At 40.8% G+C, this 21058-nt stretch overlaps 2 protein-coding genes across 2 annotated transcripts; both read right to left on the bottom strand.

Moving 5' to 3' along the window:
* Nucleotides 1-438: 438 nt before the first annotated feature.
* Nucleotides 439-4518, bottom strand: tmem141 (transmembrane protein 141). The gene is given in 6 exon segments (XM_034192380.1): nucleotides 439-733; nucleotides 875-924; nucleotides 926-983; nucleotides 1152-1232; nucleotides 3206-3272; nucleotides 4363-4518. Coding segments are annotated over 6 exon segments (372 nt in total). The 5' UTR covers nucleotides 4417-4518; the 3' UTR covers nucleotides 439-671.
* A 6064-nt stretch (nucleotides 4519-10582) lies between these two features.
* Nucleotides 10583-20178, bottom strand: zmynd19 (zinc finger, MYND-type containing 19). Its single transcript, XM_034192439.1, has 6 exons — nucleotides 19956-20178; nucleotides 16629-16688; nucleotides 16401-16507; nucleotides 14308-14448; nucleotides 13007-13187; nucleotides 10583-12851 (listed from the first exon to the last, which is right to left on the bottom strand). Exons 1-6 carry the CDS (start codon nucleotides 20004-20006, stop codon nucleotides 12708-12710), a joined length of 684 nt encoding a protein of 227 aa, XP_034048330.1. The 5' UTR covers nucleotides 20007-20178; the 3' UTR covers nucleotides 10583-12707.
* Nucleotides 20179-21058: the final 880 nt, after the last annotated feature.

Raw genomic sequence — 21058 nt, 5'->3', positions numbered from 1 at the left:
AGAAGCGCACTCAGGCCGTCGGCATCACTATTCACACCAACAACACAGACAAATCCTTGTCAGTTGCGGATATCAGCAGATGACGCTGAATATACAGAGTATATATTGAGTATGTATTGAGTATGTGTGGAGTATGTAAGGAGGATGTCATCCGCAGCCAAAATTTTGTGCAGCTCAAAAATCCTGGTAACGGAAAAACGTGCCTCTGTGGATAATTGGGGACGTGTGCGGGTGTTGGCCGACTCATACAAGCATGTTTCACACATATTGCGGATGTTAAGCGAATTGAATCAATTTTGTGCGCAATCCATACGCAAATCCTCCTAAACGCCTGTGGGACAGGGCCCTTAGTCATGAATCCCACTCATACCACAAAGATTTACAAAATTCTAAGCGATGACAGCAGATTCTTCAATAATCTGACACAAAATGACCTTTAATGGAGACAAAACCAAGAGCAGAAAGACCTGTACATAGAGAATGAACCATGGGGTGTCTTGATTGGGGAAGCTTCTGTTTTGGAAGCAAGTGCATCTTTTATGTTGGAATTGCAGTAAAATATGGAGTGACTTTTCCATATTAGCAGCTCCAATATGTATTCATACATAAGAACAGATCATGATATTACAAGAAAATAAACATCTTTCAGTCCTACGAGAAAACTGTGAATCTCATTCTATCTCATCTCCATATTTTGTCTTCCCGTGTTGTGTTGATTCCTCTGGTTTAGATACTGAAAGACAAGCACAAAGAACAGTAAAAGGATGTTATCTGGACTGAGTGAAATCCCCCACCGGGCATGGGGAGAATAACCGACATAACCTGGTGTGATTTATTTTACATTTCTTCGTACTGAACAATGAGCCTGCACCACCCTGAGGAGGGGATCTGTCTGGGACTTTCCCGGTTTCTAGTAGCAACCAAGGTCTGAGCACTCCGTGATTCCAACCGTGTCACAGTGTAACTGCCCACTGATGATCCCACTGAGAGACTGAGGTTAGGAGAGGAGTGTGAGAGGTTAGGACAGAGTATTAGACAGATATGTGAGGGAGGAGGGGAAGTTTAGAGATTGCAAAATGGAGGGGCAGAGAGGGAACAAGGGAGCGATGTCATCAGCGCACCATTAGTCACCATTTTTGTTTGATTCTCACCAAGTGAAATGAGAGATTCCACTGAAGAGCATAAGGCAGCCTCCTTTAGAGCCTTCTGAATGGAAAATAAAGTGACAACACCTGCAAGAGCAGCACAGACCATCATACATACAACAGCATGTTTAGACAGACAACAACAGTTTTTTTAAGTCCAAGTCTCGGACTTAAAAACTCAAAACAATTAATTAATTATCAAATTAGTTGGTGATTAATTAAATAAGTGATTACTAATTGATTAATAGTTGCAGCTCTATTTGGCATGGCTTACATCTGAATAGTCGTATCAGTGTATTTACTATACAGTAGGCCACAACCAGTACACACAAGCTATAGGGTGTCTGAATCAAACTCTTTAGGAATTTAGTAGAACCCAAATGGTACCCGGACGATCTACTACCTCCATAGTGTGCGAATGGCACTATGCTATCCCATGATGCAGCTGGATCCTTATAACTGAAGAAGAATGCCCCAGGAAAATTTAAAGAAGGAAGCAGACATACATGAAAATGGTAGATGGATCTGTTCTACTGAATAATAAATCCAATGAATATTTAATAGTTCTTTTTTATAATTACAATAGAATATTTATCATAGTCAAAAAATTGTGGGGTATTAGGGATGTTAACATCTGGACTGGAATGTCTTGGTAAATTTACCAAGACATTCCAGTCATCTCTAAATGTGAATGGTTAAAAGCATTCATTAATTTTTTTTATACCCAGTTACTCCAATAAAAGGTCACATGATCCCAGCGGCCATAGGATGAGAGGCGGGGTACACCCTAAACAGGACACCAGTCTGTCGCAGGGTCGCATACAGACAGAAAAACAAACACAGTCACACCTACGGTCAATTTAAAGTTTCCAATTCACCTACTCTGCATACTTTTGGAAGTAGGAGAAAGCCGGAGCACCTGGAGGGAACCCATGCAAACAAAGGGAGAACATGCACACAGAAAGGACTAGATGGGAAGTGATCCCAGGACCTTCTTGCTGTGAGGTAACAGTGCTAAGTCACCATGCCGCCATGGATAAAAACACACTCGCTCATCAGATCTATCTAATCGCTCATCTCCGCTTAATCCAATTAAGGATAGCAGGGGGCTGGAGCCTATCCCAGCAGTCACAGGGCATGAGGCAGCGCACACCCTGGGCAGGACTCCTGTCGCAGGGCCACATACAGACAAACAAACACATTCACACCTGCACGCACACCTACGGACAATTTAAAGTTTCCAATCCACCTAACCTGCATGTCTTTGGAAGTGAGAGGAAGCCAGAGCACCTGGAGGGAACCCACGCAAACACGGGGAGAACATGCAAACTCCACACAGAAATGCCACAGGTGGGAATCGATCCCATGACCTCCTTGATGTGAGGCAACAGTGCTAAACACCAAGTCACCATGCCGCTCTGGTTAAAAACAAATTTTACAAAATATGACCCTTTTACAACATGTAGCTTGAGAGGAATGTTTTCAAACTCTGGTAAATGAAGACACAGCCCATTTAAGTTCAAATGAGAGCTGACAGAATACTATAATTTAATGCCTTTGTTAGGACCCTATGATGAAAATCATAAGGAGAGCAAGACTGGACAGATTTTATTCTATATTATTATAATCCATGACCAGTCCAACAGTGTTCACATTTCCACTGCTACAAGCATCACAAGTTCTTTGTTTCAGTGCTCTGTTCCTCCTGATGAATACTTTCAGCTGCATTTAACAAAAATGCTCAGTTGTCATGATTTGCACAATACTGCTTTTCGACGTCAGAAACACATATCCTAATATACGTATCTGAGAAGAAAACTTTTCACATTTTATTTTCTGGTTGACATACATCAAAGTGGTGCAGAGAAACAGGAAGTCAAAATGTGATTTTCAGCGCAAGATTTCAATTTTTACCTTACCTTTTATCAAATTAACCTTAGACATATAAATACATAAATACAACACATAAATACAACAAACATCCCATAGCTTTCAATGTCATGTTAGAACAACAACAAAACTTTGTTTACCAGTCTGTAATACATCGATGTATCACTCACCAAGTACAAAGGTACATGAGCCCTTCATGAAAGCACGGGACTGACAGGCAGCATAACACTCCAAACCCTAAATCAGAAAATTACTAAATCACATCAGCTTTAATTTCTTTTAAGACATTTTTGTTTACATTACAGCTGTTGCTCCGAACCTTTAAGACTTTAACCGTTATTAACAAAGAGGAAATCACACCCACAAAACCCTGTAACATACAAATAAACATACAGTGGACACACAATGTCATCATACACTTAATATTTTGCACATGTTAATTTATTTATGCCATTTAGTTGGAAAAGAAGGTTCAGAGATCTGTATATTAACATTTCTAAAATAAGATCCCCTTTGGACTCAAACTAAAAACAAAAATCTATGACATGATACAAATTAAATGAAAACTCAAATATAAAAATCTGGCTTGCTTAAATCCCTGGAAGATCTGCTCTTAGACTGTCACAAATTAGAAATGTACATGTTACATAAGATCACAATAACTCATGGATCTTTGGATGAATAGTAGAGAAGCTTGAATCTTCGACGAGATCTTCTTTAACTTCCTTGTCCTCAAACGTGTTAAAATCTTAGCCAGAGAGAAGAAATGGTTTGAGAGAGGTGTGAAAGAGGCATTCTATGTGAAACTCCAGCTTTTGTGGCTTCTGTTTGTTCTTCTCGACAAGGGCCAGACAGAAGTCAGACTACCAGAGTGAATTTTAGCTGAGGAAGCTTCTGCGATTTGAAGCGAAACGTCCTTGCGTCAAGCAACCCAGTCCAGTCGAAGATTCAAGCTTCTCTACTATGGAAACCACCCGGACAACTGAGAGCCTACACAGAAATCTTTGGATGAACCAAAGAGAAGTGGGCAGGGGAGGGGGTACTACAAAGTTACAGATGTTAAAGATCAATTTTGCCAAAAACAAGCAAAATTTTGATTGAATCACTTTATTCTTTTGCACTATGCACTGCACTGTAATAATGACATTATTATTATTAATATTAATATTATTATTATTAATTAATAATACAATTCTTTCATACCAGATATTGTAATAAACCAGTTGGCAAACTGAATAAAATAAAACTAACCAAATTCAACACATTCCAGTCTTTTTGGCTTTAGTTATTTGTGACTGTGTGCATCAGATTAAAGGATAAAACTCACCGGGTGTTTTGCTGCCACCGCATCATCCACTCTAGATAGACCCAGATGGACCATTTTATACGATGAAGCTGCTATTTTACGTATTTTAATGCCAATTCAGGAGCTGACTTTATCTGTTTATAACGTTGACGTCTAGACCGGAGCAGCGCCCGGTGCTTAAATGACCCGGAAGTGATATAACGTCCAAGTGACGTAAGCACCCGATGAAACGTTTTTGCAGTGTCCCTGTCGTCATACACGCACTTTTAGTCGTTTTTTTTTACAGATATTAGGAAATCCACTTCTTTGACGAATACGCAGGAACGTTTTTCATTTCTTGCCGTATGAAAAAAAAATATAAATAGAATTGAAAGGTTGTTCTTCAGCAACAGTTGAACAAGTTAAATGTTGGTTCGCATCCCGGTTTTTTATCACTATTATAATAGAAATTAATAAATAAATATAATCCTCCCAGAGGACCACAATGGAAATATGTTTTATGGTTCAAATACTGTGTTATGCTCGCGGTGGTTGTTTTATGTATTTGTACAATTTTATTACCAAATACCCTAAATCTAATCCAAACCGAGCTGGATCTGATTCAGAGTTCTTCTGAACAATACCCAAAGGGTGTGAACCAAATGACCCAAAATTTATCCTGCTATAGTTTATTCCGTGTATATTTGCATATTCCATGCAAACATTTATAGATTTCCAAATTTTTTGAAATAACACCCCTCCCTAATCTAAAGCACAGAGTGGCAGAGCCCTCTTTTCTCATAATGACGAATTTTCTATGAACATTAAGAAAATGGATAAATATATGTACAAACTTTGAACTTTAACTGTCAAACATACATTTAAAGGCAACAAAAAGTTGACGATTTCGGTTTCACAGCCATGCTGATGTTTAAACACCACGCTGCTCCGATCTAGCCAAGGTGTAGACGACTGATTTCCGTGGTAGGCTAAAAGCTAAGGGCTAAAAGCCACAACACTGCAGTATATAGAAAACACTGGCATCCCCTAGCGGAGGGGAAGTGGTACTGCAGATTAAGTGTCTCCGAAGGCCGAAATAGATTTATTTATTTAATGATACTAAAAACTACTCGGTCTTAAGCTTGGGACCGTGACAGAGAGGAGACGTGAGCTGTTCACATGAACTGCTTGAAAACATTAGCAGGAGCAGCCAGCAACTGGTCTGAGGTGCAGGTCTCCAACTGGCAGCCCTGGAGCCAGATAAAGTCCACAGTCCGACATTTATGGCCCACAATACATTTCTTGATAAATCTTCAGCTGCAATTTTCCAAACATCACAATAAAATACTCTGCATATTATGTTATAGAACAGAACAGAATGCACCGCTCATTGTCACACCAGCAGATGTGAGCAGGAACTTGAGGAGAATAAACCCACAGAGAGCAACTGGCCCAGATAACATCCCAGGGCGTGCACTCAGTGTCTGCTCATCAGAACTGATTGATGTGTTCGTGGATATATTCAACCTGTCACTTGCACAAGCTTTTGTGCCATCATGTTTCAAGAGTACCACCATTGTGCCCATTCCAAAGAAATGTGCTGTGAGCTGCCTAAATGACTACCGCCCTGTGGCACTCACCCCAATTGTGATGAAGTGCTTTGAGAGGATAGTCATGACTCATATCCAGGAGACCATTTCTAATACCACCGATCCTCTTCAGTTTGCGTACCGTCGGAACCGCTCCACAGATGACGGACGCAGTCAATACTGCCCTTCACACAGCCCTTACTCACTTGGAGGGAAAGGATACGTATGTCAGAATGCTGTTTATCGACTACAGTTCAGCATTCAACACTGTCATACCATACAAACTTATAGAGAAGCTCCTCGTCCTTGGACTGACACCTGCCATTTGCAACTGGGTGTTGAAGTTCCTTACGAATAGACCCCAGTCAGTCAGAATCGGCAGTCATACATCCAGCACAAGAACAGTGAACACTGGGGTCCCCCAGGGCTGTGTACTGAGTCCCCTCCTGTACACACTCTTCACACACGACTGTGTGACCTCTCAGAATAACACCAGTATCATCAAGTTTGCCGACGATACTACAGTCATTGGTCTGATCACTGGCGGGGAAGAGACAGCATACAGGAAGGAGGTGGCTGAGCTTGTGGCCTGGTGTCACGACAACAATCTTTTATTAAATGCAGACAAGACCAAAGAAATGATTGTTGATCCGAGGAAGAAGCAGGTGCTACACACACCCCTGTACATAGGTGAAACAGAGGTGGAGAGGGTGAGAACTTTCAAATTCCTTGACATCATATCAGTGAGGACTCACCCTGGTCTCCCAAAACACACAGACCATCATTAGGAAGTCCCAGCTAGCGATTATACCTTTCTGAGAAACTAAGGAAATTTGGCATGCCAGCCAAAATTCTTAGTACCTTCTACAGGAGTACGATTGAGAGTGTTCTCACCAGCGCCATCACAGTCTGGTTATGGAAACTGCACTGCTCAGGACAGAAAGGCTCTCCAGCGTGTGATCAATACTGCTCCAGATCACCGCCAGCACAACCTCTTTACACTCCTACCTCAGGCAGACGTACACAGGACCACAAGACTAACAAACAGTTTTTATTCACAGGCCATCAGGCTTATAAACACATCATACACTACCTCCTCTCCCCTCCCACCCTGAACTGTTTTTTAACTTTTGCCTGTTTACACCAGATTGCACCTTAAATACACCGTACTGCTGCTATTAAAATACTGTTTCCATAGGTTTATTTATATTTGTTCTGGGGTCAAAAACCAGAACTCATAAGTTAACGCAGTTGCAAACAAAACTAAAAATAAACAGAAGATGTCACAAGGAGATAAAACAGTTTCCAAAATCAACTTGTATTTCCCATCATATAAGGATATTGTACTCTTTTAATTCTCTCTCTCTCTCTCTCTCTCTCTCTCTCTCTCTCTCTCTCTCTCTATATATATATATATATATGAGGGTACGCTGAAAAGTTCTAAGGCTCCCCATGAAGGAGTAATGCATCAACTGCATTATAGTGAGCCTTATATATATATATAATATTATATTATATATATATATATATATATATATATATATATATAATATATATATATATATGAGGGTACGCTGAAAAGTTCTAAGGCTCCCCATGAAGGAGGTAATGCATCAACTGCATTATATGAGCCTTAGAACTTTTCAGCCTATATACCCTCGTATATATATATATATATATATATATATATATATATATATAAGGCTCACTATAATGCAGTTGATGCATTACTCCTTCATGGGGAGCCTTAGAACTTTTCAGCCTACCCTCGTATATATATCATTAACTGCATTATAGTGAGCCTTAGAACTTTTCAGCCTACCCTCATATATATATCATTAACTGCATTATAGTGAGCCTTAGAACTTTTCAGCCTACCCTCGTATATATATCATTAACTGCATTATAGTGAGCCTTAGAACTTTTCAGCCTACCCTCATATATATATATATATATAGAGAGAGAGAGAGAGAGAGAAGATGAGGATGAGAGGATGAGAGAGTGAGAGATGAGAGAGAGAATTAAAAGAGTACAATATCCTTATATGATGGGAAATACAAGTTGATTTTGGAAACTGTTTTATCTCCTTGTGACATCTGTGGCATTGTGCTGTGTGATAAAACTGCACCTTTCAGAGTGGCCTTTTATTGTGGGCAGTCTAAGGCACACCTGTGCACTAATCATGGTGTCTAATCAGCATCTTGATATGGCACACCTGTGAGGTGGGATGGATTATCTCAGCAAAGGAGAAGTGCTCACTATCACAGATTTAGACTGGTTTGTGCACAGTATTTGAGGGAAATGGTGCTATTGTGTATGTGGAAAAAGTTTTAGATCGTTGAGTTAATCTCATACAAAATGGGAGCAAAACCAAAAGTGTTGCGTTTATATTTTTGTTGAGTATATATATAGAGGTTGATATAGCAAAGCTAGAGGGCGGAGTCACGCCCTGCCGTGTGCCGACAAGGAGCATGTGCTGCCATTACCACAGAGGGTAAAAACCAATGTTTGAATTGACTGCTTACCGCATAGTCCAATAATACAAATGGACAGGAGTGACAAAGGCTAAGGGAGTAAACCCTGACAGAAAATCTGGAGTGGAGTCCCAAAGGCAGTTGTTCAACACATTGCGTCACCTTCCGGCAAGTCCTGCAGCAGCATGGGTGCCAACCGTATCGGCTTGTTCTATCCGTTGGACACGGCCAGCAATGTTGAGTGGGGGACTCTGACAACAGGACATCCCAGAATCTCCATATCAGTGCCACCACCAGCGGCGGCAACAACATGGGAAGACAGCGATCATGGGTTCAAGCCCAGAGCGGATTGGTGTAAGCTCACAGGTGCCATCATCTTCTGACGGTGGGAGGGATCAGTGTCCTACTGGCTAGTTACTGCCTGCCTCAAGCTGGTCAGCCCCCGGCCAATAAGGTGTTGGGAGAGACAGATTTGTGAACAATATTTGAGAGAAATAGGTCTTTTGTGTATATTGAAAAGTTTTAGATCTTTGAGTTCGGCACATGAAAAATGGGAGCAAAAACAAAAGTATTGCGTTTATATTTTTGTTCAGTGTAAGTACATAATTGTAAATATGTTAAAAATACATGGATGACACAAGAAAGTGAAAACACTTATTGCCTGCGTCAACCAAGTTGGAGGTTGTTATCGCCCCTGTTTGTTTGTGAACAGCCTGGAGCCCACAATTTTTATATATTATGAAATTTTTACTGAAGATTCATATCCTGATAGGCAAGAACTGATTCAATTTTCAAGGTCATAGGTCAAAGTAAGGAAAACTCCCTATCTTTAACACTGAAAGGATTCTCAAAAAAGATCAAATTTCTTTCACATTTGCAAGTGTTATGTAGGATGGTATCTTTTACCGACTGAATTTAATCTGGCTCTGATCCAGACTGTGGATTTTGTGGACATTTGAATTTAATATTGAAAAGCCCATATTGGTGTACATTTTGCATTATAAGTCAATCAAAAATGCCTCAATCACTGTCATTTTTCTGCTATAGATTTAGTTACATCACCAAAATTGGATGGAGGTTTCAATTTTATACCCGTTTGTCTTCCAGTTATCAGTCGGAAACCAAGTGCCAAAAGGCAACAACTTGTGTATAGTAACCAAAAGTAACCAAAAGTAACCAATGTTCTGTGAAAATGATCTGAAAAAGGAATCAAAAACTGAAAAAGTTGGGGGAAAAAAACCTGACCACCACAAAAAACTGAAAATTTTTTCCAATGTAAAATTTTGTGGAATTGGAAACTAGTGTTGGTAGAGGTTTGCACTTTATGAGTGCAGTGCTCTAGTTTTCATTGTGGTCCATTTACAAAAAAAATCAAATGACAAAATAAAAGTGTGCATATAACAAGAACCTAAACAACATTTAAATACATTAAGACACTAAATTAACATTTAAAAAACAGGAAAAAAAAGTTGAGTTATACTAAAAACTGATGAGGTTTAAGGTATAAGGTTCAAAAAATTCTGACCTCACACACCGTCCCAACTCAGAAACTTTGATTAATTTATTACCAGCCTTGAAAGGCTCTTTTCAAAAAATGTCAGTCACTTGTTTTATAAACATGACCCAATCTAGAGCCCATGGATCCCCATGGGCAACACACTAGTGGAACATTACATTTGCCTTGTCTTTCAGTTTGATGAGTTACAAGATGGTAGCATGTTTGTTTTGAATGTGCAAAACAATAATGGGAAACATCCACTATAACTCTACACTGAAGCCCAGTCTGCAGCACCAGGCCATTCATTTTTCACCAAACTAAACAGGAGTTGAAATGTTTAGTGACCAAATATTCCAATAAATCACCAAAAGTTATGAAAAAACCTGAGCATGTGAATGGTTTTATTAATAATAAATTATGTCTCCCGTCTTAAACTTAAGAATCTGCTAGAGTTGTCTCCCATTCAGTCAATGTCTGCAAATGGAGCTTTTTTTTTTTTAAATAAAGGCCCCGGAGCATTGTAGCTTACATATGATTTGGCTAAGTATTTAATAGTTTCTACAGGGTCTAACATTTGACTGAACTAGCACCTTCAAACAGTACAAGGGACAGTACCACCCTATCTTCTTATGCCAGTTTTTGGGTCCAACTGTCCCAAACTCAACACCAATCAAAGATTTGGCATAAAAATGAGAAGTCAGTTATCCAACTGCACTTCCATCCACATATTGTAACTCTTTATTTCTTGGTGAGTACTGTTTGTATTCATACAAAACAAAAGATTTCAGACAATCTGTACATGCCCCTCAGATCATATCTCCTCCCATCACCCCATACGACAAAGATGCCAACACAGGAACCAAGTTTTTAGTGCAGAGTTGAAAACCTGTTCTCACACATACGTAGAAAATAAACGATATTTTGCATGTACATCTGTTAATTACATGCTTAATAAGTGTCTGGAGACACTTAGAAGACACAAGAGGACACAATAAGCAACACAAGAAAAACAAAGGACTGAGAATCATTCTGACAGAACAGACTGCCATGTTTTAGAAAAACGCTTCAGTTCAAACCTCTATTCACAATAAAGTTTTCCAGAGGTGTGCAGGGGGAATTCAAGTTTTACACTCCAAGATGTCTGTCAACTGGAAGAGCTTTGCGACAGTAACAGTGTGCGGCGGTTTCACGAAAAGTCTGGAAGGAAAACGGATAATCCCCTCTTACCCAAAACGCGATGGTCCTTCAATTGTGCAAGTGCAAAACAGCACCACCAAAACCTGGGTTTTGGCCCCATGGCTTTGCTTTTTTTCTTCCTGCAACTGAATGAACATGCACAATTTCAAAACAGTGCCATGAAGCCAAGATGTAGGACTTAGTGGCTCCATCTTTTTTGCACTTCAATAATAAAAAGGCACATCCCTTTACAGTCCCACACTTTCAGTCAGGTCACGTTCAAATATCACAGGACAAGAACATGTCTCACAATCAAACAACAGCCTGCTTTAAATAAATACAAGTCCACTGTAAGAACTGCTTCAGTGATAAAGCTTAGAGCACAGTGACAACACAGAACAATTCCTCACCAATGATGAAAAAGAAAAATACAAAAGGTGGGGGAAAATTTCTACTGAAATCCAGCAAACCAAAACCGGAGGGATTAAAACTAAAGTCAGACATCGGTAAAGACGAGGTACTGTATTTTTTTTTTTTTTTTGTATGAACAAGGTAAGGCTGTAATATTTGCATCTTGATAAAATGAACTATTGTCAACAACAAATGTTCGGTTCCATAACTTAAGCTTTGTTTTCTGTGGAGATAATTGCAGGACCGCAAGAGAAAGAGACTTAACCCAGTATTCATGGAATAAGGAGGAAAAAAAATAATAAAAAAAAAATAAAACTACTAATAACATAATTCAAACCAAAATTTAGAAAGTGTCCAGATAAAGCACTGCATTTCTTGTGATGTCACCAATTTAAAAAAAAAAGAAGGGGCGGGGGTGTCAAATCAAGATTACCTATTCAAGGAAACACATATATACGAGTACAAGTGTTTGGCAGCTATTTTATAATAGAATAGGGGAATGTCTACACTGGATTTGTGACTAACATGAAATTAAGAATTGAGTCGTACTGTCCACTTAGGAAGAAAAAAATACAATATCCCTTTGCACAAACAATGGTAACCATTTCAATGTCCTTCAGTACTTAACGGCAGCACACAATACTTTAAGTGCGATTCAAACTGTGAACTCTATTTGATGTGCGTTGTGGTTGGCTGAGGGGACAACAGACAGGCGGGGTGCTAGAGTGTCAATGACGTTGGCGACAGCAGCTGTGTGCACCAGAGGTCAAAAAGAGGGCGGAGCGATACAGTGCAAAGGTCCATATCCCACTGTAGCATCTGTCCGATGCGTCCCTGTTTGTGCGCACACGTCATCACACCCAACTGCTGGGTGGAGGAAAGAGCAAGTGACAGTCATTCAGCTGTGGTCCAATGAGGCTCGTCTAGTCCAACAAGACAACCTTCCCCCTCTCGCGTACAAAACCGTAGCAGCAGGTGGAACTCGAAGATTTCTCTCGAGAAAGATAGCGACAAACAAATAATACCTCCCCCCCCCCCCATCATCCACAGCAAGCTGCTGCAAGTTAGCAGTTCTGGGAAGTGGTAGAAGTCTTTTTGCTTTCTTGTCTGTCCCATCAACCCACTGACATTGTCCGCTGTCATGTGCTCAGTTCACCCTTCATACCCCGCTCCCTTTCCACATGTCTCATCCTGACACCTTCCTCCCCTCCTCCCAACACAGGCAAGGACGAGGGCAGATCATCGTTCAGGCTCCGACTCCAGGGCTAGCACCCGCTTGCGTTCACGACACTGCTTCTTGTGCGCGGGCCAGTCCCTCTGCTGGCACTGGGAGCCGCAGTAGCGTGCTACCTGGCAACGACCGCAGATGTTGAACTCCCGGAGCTGCAGAAAGACATGAAACAACATGGACTGTGAGCGAGATCATTTTGCTTTTCACCAGCTACTGATAAACAACTTGAAAATCTCTAAGTACACACCCAAGTAAATCAGATCATATTAAAGAAACACAAAGAGAAAACAGCAGTTGGAGCACATACCCTGCGCTCAATGAGTGAACAAGGAGGGTAATGACACTCATAGTAGGTGCAGGAGCACTCCTCCTCCTCCACTAGCTCTCCATTAGCGTTGTAGTAGCGTGTGCGGCTCAGTTCCAGATATTGCTCCTCCACAGGATCGGCTGGTACCTGCTGGATGGCCAACCAGTATAGCGACTGCTCTCTGCCAACAAATACCAACAGGAGAAAATGTTAGCCATGCAAACCCAAATGCATGACAGGGATTAAAGATGTGACTATGTTTACCTCTGACAATGACATTACTGTATGTTTTCAAAAATGACATTCTGGAAGCAGTTTCGGGCTTTTGGCGGATAACCAGACTAACCTTCAGTTACATCAGTCATAATTTGATACTGTGACACCAACACAAACAAAATATTCCATCTTTCCAAAGGTGTCACTGCAAAGCCATTTATGAATACAACAATATCTGTTTTGAAAAAAGAAAGTAGTAAGTCATCCATAGGCATACTGCTGCACGGTGCTTATCCCCCAGATATGGTTAGAATCTACTACACCATCTAGATGGGACACAAGTCCATCTCGGGGTACTTACCTAGTCAAAGGCCAGTTCCCATTTATAGCTGGATAGACTGACAATGTAGATGAACCGTAATGTCCAACAACACAGACTGACAGTGTAACTGGGAACTGAACCCAGGTCTACATACTGGTAAGCCCTACTCCTAACCCACTGAGCTATCTGCTCTGTATAACAAAAAAATAATAATGACAAAACATGGTACATACTAAGTTAATGTACATTACCATAATGATGATGACAAGCCATGACCTCACTACCAGTTTTTTTTTTGGCTTCATCATCCTATTTCAATTGGCAGTGATGAATGAGTGTTATTAAAAATTCTAATACCATACACGTAGAACTTTGATTTTTTTTTGGCTGAAAATCAACTGTCACAATTTTTCCTCAATATTCTAGCCTATGATTTTTTGTTTTTTAAAGTATTTTCCATAAAATCCAATATAGCAGAAACTGATGTCATAAGGTGCACTGAACCCCTCCAAATTTGAGCAATTGGTGACACTAAAGGGCTGGGCACGTAGCTTGGAAATAAATAAAATATTAAAAACATACACAACTGACCCTAGTAACTGTACCAAATTTCATAACTTCATAACCATATGGTTACAGTATTGACATCAACTGGAGAGGATCAATACAAAGACAGACATTATAAAGTATCACATCTAATACCACAGTCTATAATTTATCCAAATCAGAAATCAGCTTTCATTTGCATGAAAGTTGGTCATACCTCTGCTTGCTGGAAACCTCCTCTGGCTTGGGGCTCCAGCCCACCGGCACGAGCCGCAAGTTGTCTAGTCTGTTGTCCACGGTCACAGAGTTGATGTGTATGACTTGAAAACTGGGAGCAATGCCACCTCTGTGCTTCTCCCTGAATAAGACATGTTAAAGTGGTTTGTAAAACTGTGTTATTGCTTTTACAATAACATACAAGGTGGCAATACCCGTCATAATGCTAACACTGCCATTCCACCATAACAGCAATACACATGGCAAGTAGCTACCACTTGTGTATTAATTATTAATGCCCTATAGGCCAAACATCACATTATGATGCTATCATTCCCAATCCAACAAATACCATCCACGCTGTGGTGGACCCCTAATTTGGGGAGGGGGGGTGCAAAGGGATTTACATGATTTAAAAAAAAAAAAAAAGCATGTTGTTAAATAGGGTGTCAACTCCATGCCTTTTGATTACTTTTAGTTCTGACCAGCAAGACTTGGGGAGGGGCATTAGCATGGCAAATTTCCATTTTTAAAACAGCCTCTTTACAGTCTTTGCTTCATATAAATAACATAGCTACCTACTTTGTTTAGGTCTTGAATCTAATTTCAAAGCAATGTCACCTTGACTTCAGCAAAAGGCTGTAGGGGGCGTGATGTTTAAATTTTTAATCCTCTTTTGGTCACTCTTCACAAACATGCTTTGCACATTAGGTTAATTTTTCTTCCTTGAAACTGAAGCCATCTGCATGAGTTTTAATAATAAAGACATTACCAAATTTCTTTGGACATGGAACATGGGTTTTAGTCCCACAAACCTCACTGAATCCATGTGGAACAATTTCAGGTTTGTTCAAAGAGCCTGTATTTTTAAACAAGAAATTTTACTGTTGGAATTGTTACATTTTTTTAACCCAACCCCCGCAACACCTAACTGGCCGTGCCTATTGTCAAGGTTGTGAAAATAGCAGTGAGATTGGTTGCCAGTTAAAAAAAAAAAAAAATTGAATAGCACAGCATGCACAATGACCTTAGTCTAGTGGTCGAGAAACCTTGCTATCCTGCATATTTTACTTACTACTTGTCTACTGACAGTTAATTAAGTCAGCTAGGTGTGTTCAGCCAATCAACACCTATCAGATACCAGACTTTGTTAATCATTTGTGGGGAGAGTTGGAAGAAATGGAAAATGTGCAGGGCAGGTGATCCCCAGAAGCAAGATCTGCTTAGTACTTAAGTAGGAAACATGAGCTACTATCCTCATTAAAGGAAAGGTCAATAATACTACTCCTATTAGAACCTGCAAAAACAAAAACTACAGGTCAAGTACCAGAGCTAATCGATGTGATAAACTTCTTAAATTTGTATTGAGTCTTGCACAAAAAGAATTTTGGAAAGTCAGACACACTTTAATGGTAACAAGTCTTCACTGATCAATATCACCTAAAACATTGCACCTTCATTGTCCAATTATAACAATGCTGATCACAAATACCAACTCGCTTAACTAAATACACACACATAGATATAAAAATAAAGAGCTCACGGTCGACAAAAATCTAATACAGTTAACTTGTTTTTTGATCAGATGAAAAAGCTACACACCGACAATGACCCATCTAAAACTTTCATACAGTAACAATTATTATATAACAGCCGAGTGGATCCTTGTCATTTGATTGGTGCTTTGTATGTCACGTGACATGGATTATTCATCCCATTTGTGTTGCATTGCATTTAGTGCAAATTTGGTTCCATGTTTGGTACCATTGCACACATGCAAACAAAACAAATCCACTGCGCTGTAAGCCATCTGACATTTTTTTCCCACTGCACTGAGGAAATACAGTCTTTTTTTTTTGGTAGTACATGCGCCCACAAGCGTGTTTACTACTAAAAGTTTTGGGACCTCCTGTTTGTACTACCAAAGCTGGAACATACCATTCAACTCGGTTTTGCCTTGTTGCATGGTATGTTCCAGCTTTTCACCTCATAAAATATTTGTATCATTTATTATTTGTATATCAGAAGTGCCCAAAGAAACTGTTGTGGTGAAGACTAGTTCCTCACACACTATATAGCAAACTGCTGACTTACCATAGCAGCTCATGCAATGGCCGTCCTGCCCAGCGGCCTTTGCCAATGTCAAAAGCGTACGCAAAGATCTTAGCTCCATTGCCATCAGCATCCACCTCCATGCGTGCCTGGAAATAGAATGCAATGGTTTATTACCAAGTTTTAGTGATAATGTAATGAAAATAATTCAAAAATATCCCCACGGGCTACATCATTCACCATTATTCATCAGAATAATTAATAGTTTACCTCAAAGGCATAGTTTTCCACAAGCGGTATGTCTTGTTCATCAATCAGTGTATATTTTGTCTGAAATGAAAGAATGGACTACGTTATTTTACGAGTTGATGGCGTAACTACAGAAAAAAAAAGTTTTAATTATCAATCTCTCATCACATGCACAACACTGAACTTTATACTCCTTTTATCGGGAGCAGTAGTCAATGAAGCCTCACATTTGCACGTCAGCATGCTGCCATGCAAGGCGCTGAACTGCACACTGGAAGCAGCTTAAGAATTAAGATACTTCTTCCCCAAAGGCACTGGCTAGCTGTCCACAGCCGTATGCGTATAGTGAAATTCTATTCATACATAGTGGGTCTCTCATTGGTCATGTGATCATAAGGCTACATACCTGTACATGTATTTGCTATCTATACGTAGACTCCTAAACTACATTAACCACAACCACTAATCCTAGCCATAGCAAGGCTGCGCTACATACACTCAACAAAAATATAAACGCAACACTTTTGTTTTTGCTCCCATTTTGTATGAGATGAACTCAAAGATCTAAAACTTTTTCCACATACACAATATCACCATTTCCCTCAAATATTGTTCACAAACCAGTCTAAATCTGTGATAGTGAGCACTTCTCCTTTGCTGAGATAATCCATCCCACCTCACAGGTGTGCCATACCAAGATGCTGATTAGACACCATGATTAGTGCACAGGTGTGCCTTAGACTGTCCACAATAAAAGGCCACTCTGAAAGGTGCAGTTTTATCACACAGCACAATGCCATAGATGTCACAAGATTTGAGGGAGCGTGCAATTGGCATGCTGACAGCAGGAATGTCAACCAGAGCTGTTGCTCGTGTATTGAATGTTCATTTCTCTACCATAAGCCGTCTCCAAAGGCGTTTCAGAGAATTTGGCAGTACATCCAACCAGCCTCACAACCGCAGACCACGTGTAACCACACCAGCCCAGGACCTCCACATCCAGCATGTTCACCTCCAAGATCGTCTGAGACCAGCCACTCGGACAGCTGCTGAAACAGTCAGTTTGCATAACCAAAGAATTTCTGCACAAACTGTCAGAAACTGTCTCAGGGAAGCTCATCTGCATGCTCGTCGTGCTCGTCGTCCTCATCGGGGTCTCGACCTGACTCCAGTTCATCGCCATAACCGACTTGAGTGGGTAAATGCTCACATTCACTGGCGTTTGGCACGTTGGAGAGGTGTTCTCTTCACAGATGATGCCAAGGAGATGTGTTGCACTGCATGAGGCAAATGGTGGTCACACCAGATACTGCCTGGTATCCCCCCTCAATAAAACAAAACTGCACCTTTCAGAGTGGCCTTTTATTGTGGGCAGTCTAAGGCACACCTGTGCACTAATCATGGTGTCTAATCAGCATCTTGATATGGCACACCTGTGAGGTGGGATGGATTATCTCAGCAAAGGAGAAGTGCTCACTATCACAGATTTAGACTGGTTTGTGAACAATATTTGAGGGAAATGGTGATATTGTGTATGTGGAAAAAGTTTTAGATCTTTGAGTTCATCTCATACAAAATAGGAGCAAAACCAAAAGTGTTGCGTTTATATTTTTGTTGAGTATATGAATAGAACTTGGAATTATTAATTCAGCTACACACAAATAGCCTCTTCCTTCCCCAAACCCATCATAAGGACAGGATCATGTTACAATTGGACCAAGACCACCTTAGCTATAAGTGTTTCTTGGAAGTAAAAAAATAAAATAAAATACACTAACCATTTATCAGAGATTTATTACAAAAACTCACAACAATTCCCTCATCTCCTTTTCTATGCTGGCATGGCAGACCACGTCATCCCCACCCACCCACGTGAAATTTCCTTATGCCGCCTATTCGCCCTACTGACGTTTCAAATCCAGCTAAACTTCGGAGAGGTCGCCGCTCTGAGATCTCAGTAACACTGAGAACTGCACTGACACGCTCTGATCAGGCTGCACTTTAACCACTGCACACAGACAACACCATTAACACTGCAACATAAAACTATTTTTATATTGTGCCTAAAACTCTCACGAATATATTCTCTGGGTTTATAGACGTTATTGCGTTTGTTTTATGTAAACATGCGAGAATCACAGGCTGTCTCTCCATTATTTTCAATGGGAGCTGCTGTGAGCTACAATCTCTTCCTGATCATATCGTTCTGGGGGAAAGTGAAGTTTGCTCTTTAACGTCTTGATTATTGTTCTTTACAACACTGTTTGGCCTCTTTGTTCCAGACTAATATATGTGTCCGAAATTTGGTTTGTGTTTATTAAATTCCACACATTAAACGTAGCAGACACAGATTATTTGTTATAATTGTTTTGGTAAGTTTTCAGGGTATCATGCATGCAGCCTCTTGTTAACGTGACGGAAAACATAAAGAATATTACATTTTTGTAGTATAATATTCATTTACAATTGTCGTGGATTCTCTATGTTGTTTGACTGCAGCGACTCTGGGACGCAAGGGATTATGGGATACGTCAATAGGGCGAATGGCATGTAGTGCAGGAATAACCATGACAGAGCAACGGGACCACTTTTACTCACATGCTTCAGGGTCAAAACAAAGTTAAGCTGTCATCTGGAAAATACGTGTTGGTGACGCTACTGACTTTCTTAACACGTGATTTCTAGCTGCATATTTTCCATTCAAAGCTGCAGGTGTGTCCCAGCTGCTGATTGGCTGCACACCTGGTTGAACAGCCCAGGTGTAGATTCAGCAGGTTGACATGGAAAATACAGCGCAGGTCGGGCAAGAAGCTCGTGAACTGCCGGTTACACGGTGAACGTTTGTCGACCGTGGATGTTAAGGGGTGTGCCGTCATCCCGGCGGTTTACGAAGTTATTTAAAAAAAGAAAAAAAAAACTGGAGCTGATGGGAGCATGGCGACACCTTCCTCATTAGCAGACACTTCACCGTGTAATCCCGGCTAACGTGGCGCTGCTAACGGAGCCGGACGAACAAGAAATAATGGCTCAGAAACAGTCGTAGTTTATACGCGACCAGGCATCGCTCACTGTATTATAACAGTCTCACCTCGCGTTAACATTTTAGCGTAGCGTTAGCTCACATGCTACACTCACTAGCATTAGCCTCACGGAGACCGAAGGTGGGGGAACCAGCTCGTCACGGCTTCTACTCGCACCAAACATTAGAACCTTCACGTCTGTCATTTAGGTAACACCATGCTTGGTGTTAACTGCTGACTCACGTCCCTAAACCCGTTTTTCCGCGTCGTTTGTGATCCCCGCGGGCCCTCTCCCGGCCGCACATGGCAGCGCTGGGATCCAGCTCACCTTCCCGGCCACACGACCGAGCCGGACGATCCCAAGCTTGAAATCCGACATCAGGAGGACGGGTGGCAGTGACGGAACGAGCCGTATGATCCAAGCCGAAGTGGATTTCAGGTTGGAAACTCGCTGGAACAGCCGCCTCAGCCCCGCTACGATGCCACTTTTGCCTCCTGAAAGTCTCCGGCAGCAGCCGCCTCGGTGACACACCACCACCGCTGCTGCTGGCGCAGGAAAAGCGGAGGCGGGACAAGCAACGGGCTCACCAATCAAAATTATTTTGTCTTTATTGCCACGAGACGTCCGATTGTGTCGTCCAATAGCAATCCTGTTGAGGGACCTCCTGTTTAAATAATTTCGTCATCACAGACTCGTGACCACTTCCAGCCATTTTCGCGCGAAATGTTTGGCGTTGTATTTATCCGATTTTTTTTTTTTTTTTTTTTTTTTTTTTTTTTTTTTTTTTTTTTTTTACTGTCACTCTTGCATTATTTATTTACATTCGCAAGTACAGAAATTTTGCAGCAGCGTAGGTGGAGGTGAATTTCGGGTTGAGGCCCCACAGTCATAGAACTATAGTTTTGAGTGTATTCACTTTTGTTTTTGGACCCTTGTATGACTGAAATAAAGTTACTCTTAACAAAACTGTACTTTCAGAAAATTGAAATCATAAATAAAGCAATTGTTTTAGAAAACTGTTTGAAAGTGCTACGCCAGGGGTGGAAATTTCATTTCACTTTTTTGGGGGGGTGGGGGCGGGGATTAAACACTCATTTCTCAAGAGCAATTTGTGATGAGGCAATACAGTTTCTTAATGATGAACACTTGCCTCACAGCAAGCAGGCCATGGGATCGTGTCACATCTGGTCCTGTGTTTGGATGTTTTCCTTGTGTGGGTACCCTCCAGATGCTCCACTTCCACAGGCATGCAGGTTAGGTAAACTGGACACTTTAAATTGGCCATAGGTGTATGCGGCCTTCTGCAATAGTACTGTCCAGGGTATACCTGCATCTTGCCCTCTGACTGCTAGGATAGGCTTCAGCTCCCCATGATACAGAAATGACTAGACATGGTCTGATATCTAAGACAAAAAAATGTTGGACCCAGT

Source organism: Thalassophryne amazonica, chromosome 17, assembly GCF_902500255.1.
Source record: "Thalassophryne amazonica chromosome 17, fThaAma1.1, whole genome shotgun sequence".
In the NCBI taxonomy this organism is placed as follows: Eukaryota; Metazoa; Chordata; class Actinopteri; order Batrachoidiformes; family Batrachoididae; genus Thalassophryne; species Thalassophryne amazonica.
Note: the sequence above shows the minus strand (reverse complement) of the source record. Positions and strands in the feature narration are given on the sequence as shown.